This window comes from Cupressus sempervirens, chromosome 6, assembly GCF_028749045.1.
Source record: "Cupressus sempervirens isolate cs-2001-9-10 chromosome 6, ASM2874904v1, whole genome shotgun sequence".
Taxonomy (NCBI): Eukaryota; Viridiplantae; Streptophyta; class Pinopsida; order Cupressales; family Cupressaceae; genus Cupressus; species Cupressus sempervirens.
The window spans coordinates 184,653,523-184,679,093 of NC_143123.1; the positions used below are offsets into that span (position 1 = coordinate 184,653,523).

Here is a 25,571-nt window from a genome sequence, read left to right on the forward strand (position 1 = left end):
ACAAATGAATCTTAGTTAAAATATAATAATCATGATGCCATGAGTCAATTTGTATCTCTTCTAGTGGGATGTTTGGAAATTATATGTATAAGTTTATTTGATAAGTAATGATTTGAAGGTGGGAATTGTTATCATATGGAGGAGTATTGATCATCAATTGGAGTGATGATGAGCTTCAATAATAATTTAATGTATTCTTCTATTTTTTAGTGAAGTTCTTATTTTCTCTTGTGATACTTTAGGTCTTGTAGTGATGTAGTTCGCATGAGATCATCTACTTGGTGCTTATGGATGCTACATACACTTAGGTGAGCTTGGTGATATCTAGTTTGTTGAGATTAGTTGTTGGATGAGTAACTCTTACAATATTTCAGTAGAAACAATATTTAGCCTTCAAGATAGAGGTTTGGGATATTCTAAGGTGAGGCAATTTCACAGGTTATATGGAACGGCTTAAAGGTAACAATTTGGCTATTATGCACCAATTTATGAAAACCTGGAAGGATGGCTCTGTGATGGTTGGTAACCAATGAATGGATGTTACCAAAGAAGTAATTGCAGAGGCCATGGGGCTGGACATGGACAGGATTAATTTTTATCGAGAGAGGAAGCTCTCAGACAAGGCCATCAATGATTTTGTAGAGACAAAGCAGGAGAAAAGTCGCTTGGTTAAAATAGGCAATTCATATTACAACCCAACCTCTATTTCTTGACCATGGTGATTTGTGATTTTTGTGATAATAGAATATCAAACTTTAGATGGGAGATTCACTAAGCTATATGGGTATCATTTCATGTTGGAAAATCACTTTTGGCATGATGTTAGGATCAATTTTCCATTTTATTTATTATAGTCTCTTAGTATTTCCACTCAGGCTATTTAGAAAGACCTGAATGGTGAGCATGTTTTCCATGAGGGTCTTGTGGTCCTAATAATGAATGTGTTAAAGTCCAAAAATATTGTGAAACCCAGGGGTAGTTTGAAAGGGGTAGACCAGGACATGGAAGGGAATCTCCCGGACAAGGGCTATGATTTTGGTACCCAAGATGAAGTTGAAGAGGGCATTTGGGTAGTTTGAAAAAAGGCTCAAGTTGCAGTTCCAAAAAGAAGAAAAATATTGTTGAGGAAGGTGATTCTGACCAGGAGAGCGACTTCATGGAGGAATTAGTGAGAGACCACTATAATATGAGGAGTGGAGGTAAATGAAAGAGTAGTAAGGGCTTTCAAGATGATTGGGTTTCTCGTCCTTTTGATGATGAGCCTCTGGCTCATCGACTAGAAAGGAAAAGAAAATCTCTAAGGTGGCAAGAGGATAGGTTACAAACTAGGAAGAATGGGGACTTAGATAATGAGGATGTTGGAGAATAGGGGCATATTCCAGATTTGGATGATAATATTGAAGGTGGGCTCAGGTCATCTAAGGATCTTTTTGGTAACCTTGGTTCACTCGTGAAGGAGATTGGCTTCCTTAAGCAACAAATGTAGTTGCTAGGCAATGAAATGGAGCAAGTCTACAAAACTGCCAGAGGTGAGCGTACATTGGGCCAACATATAGATAGACTTTCAGAGGTTATTGGGAATGCTAAAAAAGTTGAAAACCTCATGCATAAGATACCACTGCTCGAGTCCAAACAAAGGGTGATGGATAAAGAGATTAGTGTTATTCAGGGGAAGGTGTCAAAAATGGATACTAAACTGGGCAATTTGGAAAAATTGTTCAAACAGATGGCAGACAATGTGGGTAACCTCTTGAAGAGGAACAAGAATGACAAAGGGCAGGACTCCCCTCTGGTGGCAGAGACTTAGGGACCAAGAAAATGCACCCGAGCTCATTCTAAGAAGAATAAGGATGTTAGTAAGAAGGGCGAGGTGAAGGCCAGTGATGATAATATGCATATTCTGGCGAATCAGGCTGTTGACCTAATAAAGACTTCTTAGCAGGTTGGTTGCTGTTCTTTTACTATTCTTTTGCTGTCTTTTCCAGCTTTGTCTCGGGTAACCTCATGGTTGTTCTTTTGGAGGTCTGTTTCATGTTGACATGTACTTCTTTTCTCTAATGTTTATTTCTCTTGTTTATCTCTATACTTTTGTTATTTTGTAAATGTTTCGGGTCCTTTAAAACCTATTTTTACTTAATCAAAACAATAATTAACCTTCACATGGAGTTCGATGTGGTTTTAATATGAACTTCATTATGATATTATTCATGGATGGAGAAACACCATGCCTCAATGTTTTTGAATTGGGAGAGAGCCATCTAATATGTGTATTCTACCTTATACTCAAATGAATTATATTTCATGCTTTCTTTTTTAATGGAAATACATCTTGAGTTGTGGATATTAGTTCTAGAGGGTTTATTTGAGAAATAATTTGAATGCTTTAGTTTTGATTTTTCCTTATGGAAATGAGCTTGTTGTGAAGATATTTTAAAGGAGTATAGAGGGTAGTTTTGGGGCACATTCCCCATTTTTGGAATCTTGCTTAGTTGACCTCATTTGGCTGTCCTTACCAATCTTGTGGTAAACTATTTTTTTTTTTGACATTTGGATCAAATAATTGGATTCTTGGAAAGATTTTTTTAGGTATTGTAAGGAGAACTAATGTGTCAAAGTTTGAGTTCTTAGGGATGCCGGCAAAGGTTCATGTTATATCATACGGTTTACAAGTTTTATTTTCATGGTCTATTGTTTTTTTAAAGGTTCATACTTGTATGACACTAAACTTGAGTATTATGTGGAGTTACAATGTTCACACACTATTTTTTGTTATTGTAGTTCATTCTAATAGTATGGGGATATTTAATCTCTTTCCTTTTATATGGGAAACTTGAGAGAGATCTAAATATTAGTGGTGACAAAATAAGAAAAAAACTTTAGAGGAAGCACGTTTCATTTTTCAATAGTTTGGTTTTGATGTCTAGATCATTGTTGTTTAATTTTATAGTAGATTCTTTTGATAGAATAACCCACAAATTTCTTTTAAGTATTATTGGTGAGATCATTGATACAAATAGATCTACTAGAAGGTATGTTTACCATGGTTTATGGTGTACATTTATCTTGATGTGTGTGCAATAATTGTGGAATATATTGTTTTATATTTATAGACAAGTACTTGACATCATCTTGGACATATTTGTTATGTTTTGGAAGTACCTTGTTTTCTTGTGGATTTTAAGGTGGATATAATAATGTTTGTATATGATAACTAGTGCCCCATTATTTATTTGCACCTTGTTTTTCTTTATCCTTACCCTTAATCATTAATTAAATAGATTTAGAATTATTTAATTATTTTTTACCTTATCTAACAAACCTTTCATCTAAATTAATTAATTAATGTATATTTAATGAATTGATTTAGACCATTCAATCTTCATTACTATTCTTACTAATATTTAATTCTATGACATTTTAGTTCATTTCTACTCAATCGTACTCTTTAAATTCATCAGCATGGATCAAGACATAACCTTTCTTTTATGTGGAAAGTGTCCCTACTCTCCTTGTAATACCCACCCTTATATTTCTTTTCAATATATGATTCCAAACTCTTTAAGATCACTTTTCATGTGTGCATTTGTTATTTTAGTACTATGAGATGTTATTCGATGTATGACATTACATTACGACTTGATATATCACAAGCCATTGAATAGTTGTGTGACATCATGCATTGATAGTTAGTTGATGATTGGTATTTTCATGGTGATTTTTTTTACATATGATGATGATATATATATTATAATTTTTACTAACATATTGACCCTATATTTGCATTTACATGGATCATGTGTATTTTTACATTTATAGTTAATGTGTCTGATGTGGTTAGATATGGAGTCATAATGACTTGCTCACAAGATCTACAAGATGTACCGATTGCTACCATTGATTTCTATATGTATGTATGTATGTATGAATGAATGAATGTATGTATGTATATATCCATGCATGCATGCATATGTTCATCTTTGTGGTATAGATATATAGGTACTGAGAACCAACGTCCTTGAATTGTTAGGATCAACATGCTCTAATGAATATCTCAATGGTAAAGATAAGATATAACATATAGGCCCAAAACCCAACCTAAGCCATCATTTTGTATTGAAATAGAGGATAGGTATTTGACTTTTGATACTAATTTAATTCATCAAGGTAATCTTTAATCATGAACACTTATTTTGACCATGAATTTTGCATTTTGATTTGGTTGATTTTTCCTATTTTTTAAGTAAATGAGCCAAAACAAGGAAGTTGACCCTTAAGAACAAAAATCAATAGTGGCGAGGCCATAGATTAATATTGGCCACACATTGACAATAGGAAACTCATTAAAAACACAATGACAATAGATATCAACAAATTTCTTCCCTTACAATAAAATAATCATCCCCAAGAGCTCTAGGAAACAAAAAAAAACAATCATGTCCAACACCATATTATCCATAACTAGATAGTAATATGTGACAAAAATATACAAATCCATCAACATGAATCTTAAAATCCATAAGTATAGTCCTAAATCCATAAGGTCATTCATAGAGAGATTAGTCTAAAGAGTTCTTACAAAATTGTATAGAGTTCCACACATGGCTAAACAATAAAAAATATCATTTAGGATACACAAAATTTTATTGAAGAAAAGAGAAGAAACCTGGAACATTATGCCACAAAGTACCTTGAAGAGAAAAGAGATCCATGTCACTTGATTGTTCTTCTTATCCTCCTTCAACTTTGAAAGCATCAATTATCTCCTATTGTCCTATAGAAACATAAATATCACCTTGATCTGGAATCTCCACCAATATATTCATTATTCTCCTTGTCTTGCTACAAAATGCACAAGGTGTTAGCCAAAGAATGCATGACTTTCAACAAAAAATGGTCATCTTGGATAAATTTTTATCTAAAGTATTAAGATCCTTTTCTAATTTCTATAATCTCCTCCCATTTCTAGCACAACCACCATAGCTAATAACATTAATATTTTTACCACCAAAATCATAACAAATCTTATCATTGATATAAATTTTTTTTTATTCAATCCAAGGTATGAGGTAGGGAGGTAGTAGTCATGGGAGAGGTATTTTTTCTATCCTCCACATGCATGTCAGTGGTGAGGTTCATGGTTTCCAGTTTTATGCTCATGAAAACAAGTGTAGAGTTAGTACTATTATTGTTGGTATATATGTTAGTGACAAACGTATCGCTACCCTCTTAGTCAATTAAATCCATTTCCTCCATAATAACTCTCTTTGAACCATTTTCTTCATTATTAGTTTAGCCACAACCCTATTAGATGAGTAAGGGGTTTCACTAGGCTCAATTTCAGAATCCACCATATGGATTTTGGGCTTAGTTTTAGGTTTCTTTGATGTCTTAAATTTGGAGGGCCCTTACGGTACCTTTTTAAAAATTTTGTACTATTTCTTGAGGGCGAATTAGATATAAGTGAATCATAAGGATACTAGTTAGGGGTTTTAGGCAATTATGGAGTCTTCTTTTTCCATGATGGTCAATAGTGGTAGTTTTGGGGAGAAAGGGGCACTATGGACAAAGATGACTCTAGATGGACATAGGGAACAATGGAAGTTATAAAATAGAGCATAAGACCTTGGAGTAGAATGGTGAATTTCATCTCTTTTTTCCTACATTCCCTAATATCATTAGCTATGTACTCAAGAGATTGTAGTAGCTAAAATATAAATGAGATCTTATCATGGTAGAAAGAGTGATTAATTAAAGGATATTGATATTAATAATAAACACCACAATGCCTTTCTAGAGTAAATTATTTCATAATGATTGTACAAATCTAATCCCAAGGATTTGGGAGCTCCTCCCTATGAAACCCTTGATGTAGATTAATTGGTTCCCTCCCCTTAAGAAAGAAGAAATTTAAGCTTTCCTTGATAATAAGTATACTATTATTTTACAATAAAATCACAAATTGGTTTCACAATTGAGGCTAACTTGATAGTTACAACTGGGTTAGACTTAACCAATTTGGATTCAATTAAGTCCCACTTGATTGAATCCACATTTCTGTCATTCGATGTTGACATGCAAAGGGTGATTCAAACTAGTGGCACTCAGTTGAATCCCACTCAACTGAGTCTCACTTGGCATTATATATGCTAGAATCACGTCCTTATCCCCTCATTTGAGAAGTGAGGGGCTAAGGAAGCACATGAGAGAAAAAGAGAGACAAATTATCAGGTAGGCGTTTTTTAATTTCCTTTTTTTCTTCTTCTTATTTTGTTTAATTTTATTAAATTTTTAGTTTACAATTAAATAAAAGTGCTAATTTTTTGTTATGTTGCCTAGGAAATAATTAATATTTTCTTTTTCAAAAGTGTTAATTTTTGTTATGTTGGGTAGGAAAAATATAAATTGTTAATAGTTTAGTTTTTTAAAATGTTAGAAAAACTTAAGTTGTAAACTTAAACTTATAGAATAACACTTGTAAACTTATACACCTTTGTACAAAAAAAACATAAATTGAGTCAAACTACACTAAAATATTATACCTTTAGTTAAAATTTGAGAAACTTAAACACTAAAATATTATACCTTTAGTTAAACTGTAAAAACTCAAACACTAAAATATTATACCTCACTCTCTTTCTTCACTCTTTCTCCTCACCCTCTCTCATCACTTCTTCTCTCCTCACTCGAGCTAGATCTCTTCACTTTCTCTCTCTATATCTCTCTCCACACTCTCTCTCCTCAGTTTCTTCTTTATTCATCTCTCCTGATGTTCTCTCTTAAAACAAATTCTCTCCTTACTTTGTCTCTCCTTAATTTTTCTCTCTACTAACTCTCCTTCCTTATACTCTCTCTTCATTTTATCTCTCATCACTCTCTCCTAATTATCTTTGTCCTTATGTTTTCTCTCTCTTGACTCTATTTGCTCACTCTATCTCCTCTCTCTCCTCACTATCTCTCAAGCCACTTTCTCCTCACACTCTCTTTCCTCACTTTCTCTTTCCTTATTTTATCTCTCTATATTCTCTCTCCTCAATCTCTTCTTACTTTCTCTCTCCTTACTATCTATCTCCTCACTCTCTCTCCTTACTATCTCTCGTCATCCTCTCTCTTCACTATCTTTCATCCCTTTCTCTCTCCTCACTCTCTTTTCCTCACTTTCTCTTCCCTAACTTTTTTCCTCACACTCTTTCCTTAGTTTCTCTCTCCTTAGTTTATCTCTCCTCACTCTCTCTTCTTTTTTCTCTTAATCACTCCTTACTATTTCCTGAAGTTCTCTCTCCTCACTCTCTCCCCTAACTTTCTCTCTCCTTGCTCTCCCCTTACTAACATTTTTATTTATACTTGAATGCCTTACCAAAATGCATATAAATGCTAAATTAATCTTTACAAGGTTTTTGTTTTTTTTGTTCAATGTATATGTGTTGCAAACTTTTAGTACGTAAATGTTTGATGATTTGAAGTGAATGGCTTAAGGCCATAGATACATAATATGTTTTTAATGATTTTATGTTTTCTTAAGGGGACATTTTTAATATAAAATTAAAGTTTCTAATGTTTAATCTATCAACTAAGTGTTCAATTTTTACATGTAATGCATGTGTGTGTGTGTGTGTGTGTGTGTGTGTGTGTGTGTGTGTGTGCGCGTGCGCGTTGCGTGCGTGCATGTGTATAATTTAAGATGATTTGAATGTATATATGTAATATATACATTATGTACACATGTACTAGATTGAACAATTTTACTTAGCTAAATTTATATCCATTCACACGTGCACACTTGTATTTTTTTATCTATTTTATTGTCATCTATATTCCATACTACATATATCATGGCATCAAGTGGTTCAGAGCCCAGTGTAGGGGTTGGTAGTGGTCAAGCATCACGTGGTTCATCTTATGGTACTCCCTATAGTAGGGAGACCCATAGATAGGATGTCTTCATGGTATTGCATGCCACTCTAGCTATGTTAGATTGGACATTGCAAAATGTCATTGTCCTCCCTAATTGGGAGAGTCTCTATTCTATTAGGACAGAGTTGACGAGTATGATTTAGAAGGTTGAATCTTACAACCTCTGTGACAATAAATTGATTGAGACATTTTATTAGAGCTTATCTCATGTAGTGATAGGCTCTATGAGATATATGACCATGGATGCAAATGTTTCCACCTAGATGGTTAAGAGAACATTATTTCCAAATTACTTAGACGTGCTTATAATGAGATCTTATAGAGTATCTATGTGGATGAATACTCTTTTTCACCAATTAGATATATCCTAGATGGTTTGCAGTACATCATATGTAGCTGCAAAAGGATGCATTTCCCCTTTATTTCTGTAAACAGATGTATGTAAAATCTTATTTGGGCTATGATGTGGATCATATAGACTATCCACACTATGTGGCTTAGGGGAAGGGTCAGTTTACAAATAAATTCAAATCACCCAATCCAAAACATCCCCATAGTAAGAGGGCTTTAGTGGGTCAAAAAAAATGGTTCTTCAAGAAGGTTTGGAGACAATTACTAAAGAAGGAGATTCTACAACTAAGTATGCTCATGTAGAGATAACTCTAACATTGCCTCCATCATGACCTGATTTGATGAGTTATCATCTAATCATGGTGGCAAGAATATGCTACAATATTGTATGACTCCAAGTGTTGATCCATCATATCCTTTTTATGATCTGTACATCCATTATGATCTTTCCACACCAAATGAGATAACACAACTACCTGAGAGTCATTTGTAAGTGATTCTCTATTCTATTTAGAGATATCCTTGAGGTATATTGGTGTATCAATATGTTATATGAAATCAATTCAACTGAGATGATTGACTTTATTTGAGGAATGGTTAGGAAATCCTCTTGTGCCAATAGTTAGGGACATGGATATGTAGGGTAGATAATTCTCAATAGGAGGATATTTTGATATGTCCTCTAGCTCTGAGACCCTTTCTCACTACTACATTTGGCCCTAATTTTTGACATTAAGTTCTGAAGGAGGGGCAAATTTTGTGAAATTGGTATTTTTTAAAATATATTTTTCCCTTCAATATCATTAGATGTCTGACTACTTGTTTCATGAACCATCAAAATTTTGATAGTTACGGGTCATCATTAAAAAAAAGAAAATCACCAAATTATTTTCACCCAAGGCCACACATGAAAGGTAGGACTCTCATTCAAGTGCAAAAATGTGAGTATCATTGAATGATGCAAACTTGCCAATGACACTACCTTGGTAAGGATTTGTATTTATTCTACAAACCCACCAGTGACACTACATGAGTAAGGATGTATGTTACTTCAAGCTAATGTGATTTGAAAATGAAATTTCTTGAAACATGATTTATGTGATGTGAAAATGAAATATTTTGAAACCTAATTTATGTGACTTTAAATTGAAATGTCTTAGCTTGAAAACTTATTTTGTTTCAAAATGAAATTTCTTGGAATGGAAAAAAATGTACAAAAACACCATCAATTATGCCCTAAGAACACATATAACCCTTGTTGCATTTGAACAACAAAGTTTGAAGCACTAATCTTTTTGGGATGACTTCCTAGGAACACTACGTTGTACCACAAATGTAACCCCCTTACCCAACTATAAAAAACAACCATTCCCATGGCATTCATATATTCATTTAGTATATCCATGTGCTGACCTTGATTATGGTTTTTTCTAATTTTGGTTTGTGGGGTTTTGATTTATAAATCTAGGCGGGATTTGACGAGAAATAGCTGGGATTTTTCCAAGGTGGGAAAGAATATAAACCAATTTAACCTCCCCTCCACCTCTTGTAATGATAATGATATATACACATACTCTTTTGACACTAAGAAAACCTATCTATGGTGAAGCTTTTCTTATACATTCACACTCCAAGCTACGGGAATCCATTTCAGAATCGCAACAGGATCCATTTGTATTCATCTTTGATTTGTGCCTCTCCACACATCCCATCTTGTCCCATTTTCTCACCTCTCCTAAAACCCATATAAGAAGTCAATACAACATCTCTTTGCAACCCACATATCATATTTTGCAAAAGGTTAAGTGGGCATCTAGAAAATTAGGCAAGGTTGCCTTAACCTATCTAGTGGAGGCTAATTTAAAAAATCCATTTATTTTCTTGTATTTCTAAGAGTAGATTGGGAGAAGAATTCAATAATGGAGGCTTTTAATTTTGGTTACAATTTGGTTACCCTCTTAGTTATTTAAATATATTTTACCTCCTCATATTATGTTTCGGGAAGAGCTATCTGTGGTGCTTCTCTAGAAAGCATATTCTACACAAATAGATCTTTCGCAAGAGTCAATCTTGTCTTTTCCAAATCATAGTCTTCTTATTCAATGTAACCAACCATAATTCTGGACCCATGCATAAAAAGTGTGTCTTCATCTTCTCCTTCTAGATGTCATAATTAATTCCATCAAACTTGGGCTTTCTTTCCTAAAATAAACATGCATCTCGTCAAGCTATTAAACTTTTCCTTCAAGGACCTGATGCTCTAATACCAATTGTTAGAACGTAAATTCCACCAAGATAATTGAGAGAGGGGGGGGGGGGGGGGGGGGGGTAGAGTTGAATCATTTATGCATTTAAAACAACTCTCGATAAATTTATTAATTGTGAAGCATATAAATAGTAGATACAACAACCATAAAAAGATAATCATGCACAATAGCACTATATATGTCAACTAGGAAAACCCTTGATCAAAGGGAAAAAATCCTAGTGGGAATGATGCCCACAAGATGATGTACTAATATAAGGATAAGGGTTCCTTGTAATATTAGGATCCAATGCAATGCAAACAGTACATGTGAGTCCCTATTAGGCAACTTTCAATCCTTGTTAAAAGATTCTAACTCTGTTAGGAGTTGTGCCAACCCTGTCAGGGATTTGAAAGGAGGACAATTGAACCCACTATTCAAATAGCCTCATACTATCTTCACCAAACAATATTTAGGATAATCTATCCAACTTCTTGAATTGACTAAACAATAACTTATTTTTTAATGGAGTTCCTTTGAAGCTCACAATACATCCTCAACATCAATATCATCTCTGATTAAATACAATTTGCATATGAAGTTCACATACACAATAACTATCCATACTAGATCTCATTGATCTACTTTACCATAAGGAAATGACCTTTCCTTTATACCAAGTCCTATAAAAAGTGTTGAGTCATCCTTGAGGCTTTCTCAATTTACAATGAATAATATAGGACATCATTATCATACTACAATACACGTTACATTACAATTAATCTCTTTTCAGAATCATTTTTATAATACTCAGCTTATAGAAACAATAAGTTGAATAGGCTTCATAAGTCAGCTCAAACTACATATCTAATTTCTCCATCTAAAACATTTCATCTTGAATAGGTCTCTAACAAATGCACTTAACCAAATTTCATCTTAGCCAAAAGATATAACTAATTTACCAGTACCCACTTTCTAGAAACTCTCACTATAAGCTAGCTTAGGAAAAAATTGCATAACTATGTCATCATTGCATATTTATTTCTACACAATTAATTATAGCATCTAAAATAATATCTAAATATGTATCGAAGAGTGCACAACCCAACTCATTGACCATTGACCACCACACCAAATGCATCTACCTCTGTCACTCTAGAAATCTTCATAGTTAAGGTGTATGTTGACATCAATGGAAAACACTTTCATGAATGCAACACATAAGATTTGATTCATGTCTCCAACAATGCTATGATAATTACCTATAGAAATACTACTAGCATTCATTCTAACACATCCTTCCTATATACATCTTGAGATTGTTACCCTAAGCAGTTAAGATTCCAAATCAAGGAACCAAAGCTCTAATATCAATTGTAGGTATAGAAAATATTACCACAAGGTGGGGGGGGGGAATGGGGTGACTTATTAATCACCAACTTAAACAATAAATCACTAGTCTAAATTTTCCTTTATTGATTTACTAATTATAGCTTTAGTTTACCTATGATATCATTATTGGTTACTAAAACATTTAACATTCATGTAATAGAATAAAATAATTACACAAATATAATACAAGCATTTATCTCATTGGAACCGAATTATGGTGAAAACCATGGTGTGAGATCAATTTCCACTAATGTTCTACTCTTTTCTAATATGCTCTGTTAGGAGCTTGCCCAGTTAAGGGTTACAAAAGAATCATTAAATGCTACTTGGTTAAGGAATTTCTCTAGAGAATTTTAAAGTCTTTATCTTGTTAGAGAAACTTTATTAGAGGATTTAGATAATCTACTCTTATAATTACACCCTATTAAAGGATTTACAATAGACTTGTTAGGGTCACCCGATTAGTCATTTTACTGTCACAATGGCTAGAAGGTACTAATTAACAATGATTTGTAGCTCGCACTAACTTTTCTATATTAGATCCATGAAAGTTCCTTAACATTATAACATACTGTTTCAATCCTCTACTCAAATATTTATCCACTTGTGTAACTACAACTATGCTCATCAATTAGTTCCTTTATTCCTATGATAGTATGTTCTTTACTACAATCTTCCTCTTTACTTCTTCACACTTCTACAATCTCTCTCTCTCTCTCTCTCTCTCTCTCTCTCTCTCTCTCTCTCTCTCTCTCTCTCTCTCTCTCTCTCTCTCTCTCTCTCTCTCTCTCGTCATAGTCCTTGACTTACTCTATCTTTGTCTTCTATGTATCAATACCTTCATTACAAACCCTAAACCTAGATCCAACAATTATAATTTCACTATCAATGGTTCTTGTGTTTTTATCATTTCCATAAGCTCATTTTGACCTTGTAGAAAGTTCTCGATTAATCCTTCTTTTTATTATTACCTTGATCTTCATGTTATTACCAAATTCCTTGAATTACACTTGGGTCATCTAGATTCCCTTTTACAAACTATCATATGCTCACTTGTTACCTATAAGCTCTCACTATTTTGATAAGTCATCCTTTGTTCTAATAAGATTTTGTCCCAGTTTATCAATAAGATATAGTCTTGTTGATAAGTATTTCCTATTATAATCAACCTTCTAACTAATTACTTCACCTTTTTCTTTACTTGTGTATCCTAAGTAGTGTTCCCTTGTTTAGTATTCATTAGCATATTCCTAATAATAAATCAACCATTCAACTAATTACAACTAGTTTTAACTATTACTTGATAAGATCCTTATTGATGTGCCCCTATTACATTCATATACTAACAAATTTTACCTTCTAAAATATATGGTTTAATAAGTCAAAACACTATTCCAAGTAGTTTAACATCAATGAAAAATTGTATAATCAATTATCATGTTATCAATCATGTTCTAATCATTCATCATCATCAATAACTTTACTTCTTCATTGATCTTCATCAACTAGATAAGCTAAGCCCATTAGTTATGCATATCCCAATATATGATATATAAACTTACTTAGGCTATTACTAAAGAAATGATTACTAACTAGATACATATAAAATTTGATATATTAAAGTGTGTGCAATAGAAAAATGGAAAGAAAAAACTAATTTTGAAGCTAGAAGAGGAGGGATGAAATTTAGATATGGATTTGATTTTATGGAAATAGAAATGGTTTTGGATCTAAAACTTTGATAATTGTAACTCTTGACTATGAAATTTGTAGCTTCTTAGGGCTATCTTGACCAAATTGGACCTTCTATCAAAAAGTTGACCTTCTCTTGTTGGGTTAAATACTAATGAATTCTATAAAGGTTCACCCATTGGTGCTAAAACCCTAGAAATATGGATCCCTAATCATGTTACTTATTTTCACACAAAGGAAACAAGGTTAAAAAAATGTGGGAAGGTTCTTGCGTTGGTTAATCCCCTATATATGAATCAACCTTTAAATTGAATTTAAGTTACATAAGGAAAATATGTAATCTAGATCTGAAACATAAACCACCCTATACCTCAATAATGCAATGCCTCTTTGGATATGATCATAAGTTTTGATGAAATAGCTTGGATGCCACAAAAAAACCAACATAAAATCATGAAACAAACCCTTAAATAATAAATGCTGCAATTTCCCATAGTTTTGGATTGTGGAAGAAAGAGAAAACAACTTTAATGAATGAATGTAGATCTTCTCCCTTGATTGAAAAGATCCTTTTCTTGGCATCTAATGATGAAAAGGAGAATTTTTTTTTGCATCAGGCTTAGTGCCAACTAAAAATCAACCCCAAAGGATAAGGTCAACCTAGTCCAAGAAAAGGTTGACCTAGGCTAACCTAGTCCCATAGGGTTGATTCCAGAGTGATTCTAGGCCTAGCAAAGTGGGGAAAGTTTGGTGAAATAAAATGAAGGGTGTCAAGAAAAAAACATAAATATAGTTGGATCATAAAATCATTAAAATAGGGTCTAATAGGTCCTATTAAAGATGAATTATGTGATTAAATGGATGAATGTGAAATCATGCATAAAAATTAGAGTCATTTTTGTGGTGTGAGTAAATAATATTGATTTGAAGGATGCAAAAGGGCTAGAAGGATGCAAAATAAATGTGGAGCATATACATGCTAAAATGGGACTAAAAATAAGAGCTTGATAAGGGTGCTTACTTTTTAGGATGATACAAAAATAAATAATATGTAGATCTCAGTATGGGTCAACTAATGTCATAATATGGGTTTGGATATTTCTAATCTAAAAATTAGGTTTTCTAACACATATGTAAGGTGAATTAAAATTTGATATTCTCCCATTCTCAAAAGTAATTAAGACTAAGTTACTCACATTCTAATCAATATAATTGTATTTATATGGGATCTTGGACAAACACACAAATCACTTTCTAAACCATTTTATCAAGGAGTTCTTAGTCGGGTGAAATGGTTTGCAACCTAAAGATATCACATCCGGACCTTCTATTATTCTCTGTAAGTTTCTCCAACTCAATATTTGATGATAATATTTGTTTAATGGGTAGGAGGTGAGAGGGCTGGGGGGGGTGGGTGGGGTTGGTGTGGGGGTGTTGTGGTTTGTTAATATTACACAATCCATTGCCTATATGGTACACTCAATATTAAATATTACATAAAGACTTTTAAATTTTCCCATGGATAAATTTTAAGTAAAGGAGAGTGCATATATACTTTGTAAGTTATCCCACAATTAAAGTTATTAATCCACATGCATACATAGTAGTTTTTGTCTTTGATACTATTAGATTTTTTAATGATTTCTTAAATGGAAGGTATCTTTATTTTTTTTGTAAATTTTGGAGTCCACCCTTTCTTATGAGGTTCTTCGAGCATAGGTTTATTATTATTATTTGATGTCAAATTTACATCAAGTTCTAATAATCCCCAAGGAAGACATAAATAATTTTATTTTTATATATAGTAGGCCCCCAAAGATGGTCTTAGTCTTCACCATTTCTCAAAACCAAGTATGTACACTAGCTAATATATTTTGTAGAAATAAAGAGCTAATACATTTTAATTGACAAAATCATGCATAGGAAACACCAAAGGTGTTTATAGATAAAATTATAAGCATGACATAATTGAAGAAAACCCATAACACATTCATCTCACACCTTTGGTACATACACAATATTATATTCAATTTCTAGATGAGTATTGTGTTATCTTAATGTTTTGAAGAATCTAACATCATGAAGAATCATGTAAACATTATCTTTTCTCAATCATTTCAAAATCATATCATCTTATATCTCAATTATTGTACATAGATTGGTAGGAGTTGTCCTTGATAATATTCTATTTTGTAATGACTTCATAAATGGAAGGTATCTTGAATATTTGTAAATTTTGGAGTCAATACTTTATTGAGAGGTTCTCTAGCACATCTAATTATTAGTTCTTGCAATAGGAAGGATACTCATGTAATCACCCAAATTGATTAAATGTCAAAGCATCAACCAATCAATATCTATAACTAAAATATGCTCGCCAAATTTTCTAGTTTTTACAATTTCTAAATATATTTAAAAATATACAAATTATTTTTATCTATTATTCTATTGGCTAATAGTTTGCTACATTCATATTAGCATGACATTATCTTTCTGAAAGTCAAAACGTCTAGCAATAAGAAGCACAAATTAAAGTATATTGGCTAAATTTCTTAATGCATGTATTTTATTTGCATTAACATCTACAATCATTTCACTATTACATAATAGTGAATCATTATGTCCCTTTTCTTTGGACAATATGTGGATGATAAAACCAATTTAATTTTTATCATAATAACTCAACAAATGTCTACAATTGTATATATCAAACATTAAAAAAAGAAATTAATGTGTTGTTTTAATGAGCTCATTTAAGATCATGATTTTTTATACAATATTATATAATAATTATCAGTATTAGGTAGTATTATGATAACTAATGAATAAGAATGCAATATACTTTATTCATATTAATGAAGTAATGATACTATACATTAAATATAATAACATAATCTTATACTTAGGGCCTATTTGGCAACGAGAATACAAGCGGAATAGGCATATGTAAATTCTTAAAATTTTGAATCCTTCATTTGGATGCACTAAATTAGAATTGGAATACGAAGTAAAATAGGAATACGTATTCCAATTTTGGCCCAAAAATGAGGTTTTGCAATTCCACCCAAATAGGTGTTATTGGAATACGTATTCCTATTCCACTTTTATTTATTTTAGAAAACATAAATTTTGGGGTCCGCAAATTCCCCATCGAATATTGGCTGAACCAAATAGAGAATAGGAATACGTAGCCCCATTTTCTATTCCAAAATATATTCCCCTATTCCTATTCCCACAACCAAACGGGCCCTTATTGTTAAAAAATATTTTATTCATAATAAATAGTACTCATTATTATGAATAAAAATAGGTGTTATGCATAACTAATTTAGTATTTATCATTATTATAAGATAGAACAATTAATGCATACTATAATAATACACAATACTAGTTATCATAATTATTATATATTTGGCTAGTGAACAAATATTTAATGGAATAATTAATACTATATTATTAAAAATATAATCATTACTAATAAATAGAAGAATGATTAGATCAGTGACCCTTATCAATGAATCTTCTTATATCTCATCTCCTCATCATTTACAACCCCTTATCTTGTCGATTATCTCTCTTATGTCTCCTAAAGAACTCCCTCCACAATGACACAATATCTCCTAGCACTTCTCTATGAATGTATACATGCTTTTTTACCATGGCAATATCTTTTCTCAGAGACATATGCATCAACATTTTTTTAGTAGTGCCCAATAGTAATTGCTAGAGAAGTGTCATAAACAACATTAATGCCAACATCAATATCATGCTTGTGTATGTTATTTGACCTCTGACCATTCTTGACCACCATTCTTGCTATTTTCAACTATAGGTGGGCAAGAATCATACCCCTAACTATCCTTTCAATAGGGCTCATGATTTACCAAGCAATATGTTCTATATTTTTGTTAGAATGGTGTTTAACTACACAATATGTTATAGTTTTTTCTAATCGCGAATATTTAGATACAACACATCTTTTATTTACTTACTAATAAAAATAATTTATGTTTTAGCATTTAAGTGTAGATGACTCAAAGTTAAACTTTTCTCATTATTATTTGTTAAAATAATTACTCCATTTTTACTACAATTATTATTCAAAGAACTTCAACTTATACTTTATGCTTTACATTGTCAACATTCTAATAATAATATTACTCTAATTTACAACAATTTCAACTTCAACATAAAAACATTATGGCAGGAACATATGCAACTACATCATCTTGCTTCTCACTATTTCTCTATTTTTTTGATCTCAAGTTAATGTAAAGATGTAATTCTCTCCAAGGAAATGAAAAATATTTTTTCTATTTTACATGTAGTAGGCTCTTAAAGAAAGTTCACGCAAAATAGATAATAAACTTTCTAGAAATAAAGAGCTAAAACTTTGTAATTGACAAAATCATGCATAGGAAACACTAAAGGTGTTTATGGAGCAAATTTTAAGCATGACACCATGGAAAAAAACTCATAATTTTTATGTCCCACAAGTTTGGTACATATTCAATAGCACCATCTTTATATGTCAAAGCATCTAACATCATGAAAAAATCATGTAAACATTCTCTATTCTTAGTCATTTCAATCTCATATTATCTAATGTTTTTATTATTTTCATCTTATCTCATAGTTTAAAATTTAGTTTTATTGATTACTTTATTTTCAATCAAATCACTCAATAATTACATAAAGAATAATATGATGATTTGACAAACTATTTGAAAAAGCTTAAAAGTAATGACACTGATTAGTGAAAGTAAAGGCATAATCACCTACTTATTTATTATTTATTTTAGACTACCTAACATAAAACAAGATACGCCCAAACCAATTTATGTGGAACTTTGTAAATGTCTTTTTTTCTTAATCATTTCAAGCTCATTCTACCCAATTTCTCAATTATTATAATTTTTTATTTTTTAAAATTGTTCGAGTCAAGTAGTTTCATTTACAATTTGCAATGCATTTGACAAACTATTTCTTCTAATTGATAATGTTGGTACAACACACACCATCCCCTTGGTACTGCAAAGATTTCATAACCTATTACATATAAAGAAACGCTTCACCCAATGGAATGAAGTCCTCTACAATTATGAAAATCTAGTTTTTTAAAGATTCCTTCATTTTTAATTAACCACTTAATAATTTGATAATTTGGTCAATTATTTGAAAAAACTTAAGAGAAACGGGAGAGATTAGTGAAAGTGAAGGCATACCCACCCTCTCACTTACTATTATTATTAAAAATAATTTTGGGTTAGCTAGTATAGAACTAGATACAACAACCAGACCAGTTTTCGCGCCGCCTAAAAGGCCTCGCAAATATTTTAAAATTCCCTCCCCCGATACTCGAAAGTCCACAGAATGGATGCTGCTTTGGCTCAGGTGGGAAAATCAAACCAGTGAAGGTTTGTAACTTTCAAGAGATACAAAAACGTTCCTCTTGCTCTCTAAAAACCTTGATAAGCTGTAAAACTAACATTACAAAACATGAACAATATATTAGAAAGCAAGAAAGCCCAGTCAATATGCTGTTTTGAAGGGTTTGTAAGTTTTCAAATCTTGAATGACTCCTTCGATTGCCCCAACTGCTGCTGCCAAAGAGACAAGAAAGCAAACCCCGCTCAAGATTTTCAAAATCCACCATTTGGATGTAAAAGCTGCGATCTTTTGCTGAACAATGTACATTTCCACTGGGAAATATACCGTCAATGGCCAAAACCCTACTGCGCCCAAAAGTGCCACAACATCATTGAAAAAGGGCAGGAGCATTGAAATCACTGTAGTGGTAATAACAAAAACAGTCCTCCAAATCAGCCTGAAAAGACTCAGTTTGTACACTCCATATTTGGGCAGTTTGACGTCATATCCCATGGTAATAAATGTGCTTTCAGGCCACTTGCGGAAGCACCATTGTTCAATGAATGCAAACAGAGGTTGTACAAAAACCTGCAAAGAAGTGTGTCAGACATTGAACTGTTTGAATGTACTTATAAATTTCTACAGTAATAATTGAAAGTTAAAAGAGTTTGGAACATTTTAGGCAAGAGTCTACAATACAATGGTAAGAGGTCTTAAATTTGAATCTATTCAAACTAAACATATAATAAAACTTAATTTCAATAAATAATAATAATAGAATAATAAATAATCTAGACTTTGATTTCCACCTGATATGCTCCCACGAGGTGAATAATAATGCATATGTTGGCTATGTCAACAAGCCAAAAGGGCTCGTAGAAGCCAAACCCTGTCAAGAAGTTCCCTGGCGCATGGTTGCCAAAAGCTGCATAGCCTAGTAAACCACATAACATGTAGAACATAGTTGTGACACTTATTCCTACTGCTGTGGCTTTCTTCATCGTTTTGTTCTCTGGGGGAGGTGTTCTAACAGTGTCCTGAAATATGTTACAGCTTTAGGCTTTTAGTCAAAGATGATTTATTTTTCCAAGTTTAACTTTTTCATTATTGTATGATATTTAAGGATGACCAGTTTTTAGACGAGAAATGCAAAGAACAAAAAGTTGAGGCTAAAAGAATGTTGGGGTGGGTGCCATACCTGGATCTCAATTAGAATCATGGAGAAGGAATAAGCAAAAGCAATGTCTCCTAGAGCTTGGAAGGCCCTCCATACCTTTTGAGATTGTGTGACTGTACCTATTGTCACTCCTGTCAGAGTCCCATGGAAGTTTCCTTCTGCAATTTCACACCAATTTCTCATCAGGCATTGAAAACTGCCATTGTAGAAAACAGTTTTATGCGAGTTGGCATAACTTTTTCACAATCTTCAAAAGATTATTTCTTTTACATGATGTTGTTTTGGATCACACTCATCAATCTATAATATTTCAGTTTCAGTTCACGGTCAGCAATCTATCATCAGAAAATATTGATGAATTCTGATAATAGATGGCTGTGCGATAACGAAAATATATTTAAAAAACATACTCTATTTGATTTCAGAAACAAACTTTAAAAAACAAAACAATTGACAATATATATGATCTACAATATCGATGAAAACATACCCAATTGATTTCTGAAGCAATCTTTCAAACTTTTAATGTTGTGTTCATATATGGCAAGGCTAAGTGAAGCCATAACTTACCTGCCATTTTGGCAATAGCAAGGCCAAGTCCTATTGTAGAGTAACTAAATGACATAACAGCAGCAACTATAGAAAGCCACCAGAGCTTGTCAAAATTGGGTATCTGAGATAAAACAATCTGTATGACTCCAAATAGAATCATGTAAGGGTTGTTGGAGGGGTGGCATGGAGCTTTCCTCCCATGCTCATGGAAACAATCTGACCGCTTGATAGCCCTGAAATTGTCAAAGATTTTACCTTTAGCATTTCTTATCAAACTATATAAACAGGATTTCACCTTTAACCATACAAATTTAGTTCAAGTCTTGGAACGAGGACTCACGCCATACTGATAGATGCTGTGATGGTGTAGCCGATTGAGGTTCCATATAAATTGGTATACTGTGTGAGGCCGCAGAGCCATATTTGGGTCTTTCCTGAGAATCAATATGTAACAAGTTTCTTATAAATAAGTTAAAAAGACATGATGAAAAACCTACTTTAATAGTGCTTCTCAGCAAATGTATACTAGTATCCCAAAAAATTGCATGGATTCTATTGAATGTTCTCAGAATCAAAAGCTAATCAGCGACTATAGATGACACTACAATGAGGGTACATTAGATAGGAGGAAATCGGTTGTTTTGTTGGGTTTTCCATGGTCATTTATCTGATTATCTTATCTTTTTAATATGAAAGATAGGACATGCTATTGGGATTTGAAGGGCAATTGGAAGCCGACTTCAAGATAGAATTTTGGGAAGCTGAACCAAAACATTTATCAGCAACATCTCACAATTCTATTCACACACAAACACACACCTAGATTTGCTTTCACAGCGTCCATGTAGGTGTAATTTCTTTTCCCTTTGATTGGATCAGGAGATCTGTAGCAGTCTGTAAGTAAGGTGGAGGTATAAAGAGTAACAAAAGAGAAAGCAATGAGAACTCCAGGGCCAATAACCCATCCCAATTGAGCTGTAGCCCATGAGAGTGAAAGCACTCCTGACCCTATAACCGCTGTAATAATATGAGCACTTGCAGTCCATATGTTGCCTGTAATTCACAATTACACAAAGTAAGTTAATCCATGAAGACTTTCCTCCGCACAATCACAATCCAAACCCAAGAAGAATTGAAGAAGAAAACATAAACCCACAAGAAATAACATGGAAAACTAAACAAGCGAGTCTACCTGATCTTCTCGGGCGTCCATCATCGTCAAAGTCCTTGAGAGTTGGACTGCCGCTATGATATTCATCTGATGCATTATGTGTAGTTATCTGCAGGGAAGCCATTTGAGGGCCCTCTCGATTCATACTTAGAAAATTCTTGGGGTTTTACCTTATCACACCATAACCCACACAAGAACAATCACGTACCTAGAAACACACCCACCGAAGGACTATATAGTCTACCAAATCACTGTTTTGAAATTTGTAAAGAGTCTTGAATACTTATCCTTATCAGCGGACTGATGCCATTACTGTTATTAAATGGAGATATTTACCCAAATAGGTGGTAATATTGGAGCACAGGGACCATATGCCGACCAATACCCAAGCAAAATTGTGTGGTCCTATCTCACTATGCCATTAAGAGTCATGTCCATACCTCCCTTCCTCTCTTACAGATCGGTCCTAGCCCCTTTTTTGTTACGTACCTACCCACTATCACCCCTTTTAGAAACTAATTGAAGAGAATCTTGACAAATCCATAATGCACAGAATAATTGACCCTGCCCTACAATCAGGACCCAAGCATGACGTGCAAGCTTAATTGTCTCTTATGTTGTCTCCAACACAGCACCATACCATTCATCTCCCCTTATACACAGCAAATTATGAAGGTATCATGTATAAATTTTTTTTATATAATCTGACAGCAAGATTATCTAGTAAAATAAATTATAACCTTGAAAAGGTGGAGTGCGTGCTGTTTAGTGTGAGACATAATGTAAACGTGGATTTGTCTGATCTTGTATAAACAATTGGCTAAATAACATAGGTATCATGTATAATTATTTGTAAGTTGACAGCAACTAACAGTAGAAGATCTTTCAAAAATAAATTAGAATGTAAAAAATTGTAAAATTTGTGTTGCTTAGTGCCTGACATAAGTGCAATCTTATGCAAACAGTTAGATAAGATTTTTTCTAGCACCAATTATATGTTTTTCTATCACTTTTGCAATCACATTCAATGATCAGAAAATAAACTCAGATTTTGCAATCAAATTCAATGATCAGAAAATGAACTCAGATGTTTTGTTTAATTTGGATTGAATCAGAATTCTCTAATTATTCATATTGCTATATGTTGATTGGATAAGCATTATAAGAAAAAAAGTGATGTGTTAGTCAAATTATATTTTATTAGAACTGGTTAACCATGTTTCAAATCAATTACAAATGTTCTTGTATTATGTTTGAAATCATATTCAATGTTAAGAAAAGTCGAAATCATATTCAATGGTTATGAAAAGATTTAAGTGATGTGTTGGTTAATTTGGATTTGATTGTCTCTTATTTAATCAATTTTATTATATGTAAACTTAATTTCAAGTGACTGATTGGATAAGCATCTCATAGTTTTGCAAGTGAAATTATTTTAAAATAAATTGTGTATGTTTTTGAATCAACATTTGCTGTCACATTCAACATTCCAAAAAAGAAAACAGATATGTTGGGTAAGTTGAATTGGATTAAAACTCAATATTTAGAACTCAATATTATCAGATTTCCACAATCTATTTGAATTCTTTAGATTGTTTTACATTTGTATATGACATTTTTAGTATCAAAATCAGAACAAACAAAAGAATTGGATTAGAACTATTAACCAAGCCGCTTGTATATAAGTTCTTGAATGACTTTTAGCTCAACATGCTGATTGGATTAGCGTGCAACTATTTTGAAAGTGAAATTGTCCTCGAATGAATTATATATACCTTTGTATTGACTGTTTCAAAATCACATTCAATGATTTTAAAGAGAAAATTGATGTGTTGACTAGTTTGGATTGAATTACAACTATTTAACCAAGCCGGCTATATGTGGTTGATTTCAAACAACTTTATTTTCAATGCACTATTGGATAAGCTTCCAACAGTTTTGCAAGTGAACTTATCTAGAATCAATTCTATATATTTGTGTATGATATATGAAATCACATTCAACGATGAGAAAAAGAAAGCTGATGTTGTGGCAAATTTGAATTGGATTTAGGAGTATTTTTAACCAACCCCACTAATGTAAACTTAATCTCAAATGACTTTTATTTGAACACAATGATTAAACAAGCATCCTTGATTTGACAAGCAAATTTCTTCTAGAATCAATTATATAGATGTTTAGAATCACCTTCAATAATCAGACAAGTAAAATAAATGTGTCCACTGATTTAAATTGTAGTAGAACCATCAAACCAACTTGAGTAATCTCAAATGACTTTGATCTCAATATCAACAAAATAATTGTTGGATAAGTCCACTTTTATAAATACAATTATTCTAAAATCAATTCTATATCTATTTGTATGACTAATCACATCACAAAAAGAAACTGATGTGCTTGCAGATTCAAATAGGAGGAAACCTATTATAACCAACCCCACCGTCTTCAATCTTTATCTCAAATCCCCTTTATTCCAAACATACCCATTGGATAAGCCCTTCAGACTGTTTAGCAAGTGCCATGATATTCCATGGCTGCAAATACAGTAAACGAGGTCAATTTGTCAAACAATTGTTGTGCACGTTTGTCTTTGCAAGGAAAAAAAAATATTCCAGTCTCTGCGCGGCGGATCGTTTTTTCATGGGAAATCTGTAAAAAGTAATGTTTTCAGATCGGAAAATAATATATCTTACTGTTTCTCTTTTTCTAAGCATTGACTACAACAGAGGTCTAGCACTTAATTATTAGACCGCCATTTTTGCAATGATTTCTCCTTCCAGTTCACACTTGCCCTGCTGTAGCAAATTCCAAACAGCACCCATTTTTGTATTATCTCCCTAGCTTTGTAAAACTGTGTAAATCTGAGACTTTTTATTTTGGTTCCCAACACGAAAAGAAAGAGAGAGCTTTCGTACCTAACTCTGGAATATTTTGGTGCTGGCAGGTGAGGGGATTCTTATTTTCAAAGAAGACGACTCTGTGAATTGACCCATCATTTTATTGTGAGCGACTTGACGTCTGGCTTTCCATTATTTGTTCCAAGTCTAAAGTATGGATGTCAGCATATTAATATTCAAAGCAGGCAAGATGACAAGCAGAATTGAATCCCTATTAAAGTACCATATCTCCAATGTATCGGGCAAGATTAATGCATTTGTCTTCTTTTTAAAACTTCGTTTGATGTTTACTGTGGAATAAATTAAAGATGATAATAAACGGTGTACTGTAGAATCTACGCGTGGTTTCTGCCCGTGACATATTGTCATAGGTTGGAGAGGTATTAATTTCCTCCACGGATTTGCTGTCATGACGGTTATTGTACAATGCAACATTTTCCTTCACATGCTTGACAATTTCCTTGGTGTTGTTCCAGAAGAAAATAAATGAAAGAATTATAACAGAGTGGTTAAGGATTTCATGTTATTTTTAAGTTTAATACGGAAGCTTAAATCTATTTTGATATTATTGTGATCAAGAATAAGAATTATCTATATATATATATATCTTGGTCAAAGTACATGGGACAGTGTTCTATTCTCATGGTTTATGTTATAAGATACATGTATTTTGGTCAAAGTACATGGGACACAGTCTGAGTGTCCCATTCTCATGGGTTATGTACAAGGCAAAAAGCTATTATGTTTTTTCGATAATTTTTTTTAACACTTGCTAAGTTTACTTAATCATAGATGTAACAGTCCTAACAGG

General features: G+C 32.7%; 1 protein-coding gene and 1 long non-coding RNA gene across 2 annotated transcripts; one reads left to right on the top strand and one right to left on the bottom strand.

Moving 5' to 3' along the window:
- Positions 1-18,797: 18,797 nt before the first annotated feature.
- Positions 18,798-22,069, bottom strand: LOC149551866 (amino acid permease 4-like). The gene is made up of 7 exons (XM_089787366.1): positions 21,885-22,069; positions 21,512-21,745; positions 21,033-21,126; positions 20,711-20,925; positions 20,162-20,298; positions 19,773-20,000; positions 18,798-19,551 (listed from the first exon to the last, which is right to left on the bottom strand). The coding sequence occupies exons 1-7, from the start codon at positions 22,006-22,008 to the stop codon at positions 19,126-19,128; spliced, it is 1,458 nt and encodes a 485-aa protein (XP_089643492.1). The 5' UTR covers positions 22,009-22,069; the 3' UTR covers positions 18,798-19,125.
- Positions 22,070-24,186: 2,117 nt separating this feature from the next.
- Positions 24,187-25,278, top strand: LOC149551867 (uncharacterized). The gene is made up of 2 exons (XR_016353335.1): positions 24,187-24,521; positions 24,808-25,278. It is a non-coding gene; the product is annotated as an uncharacterized LOC149551867 (long non-coding RNA).
- Positions 25,279-25,571: the final 293 nt, after the last annotated feature.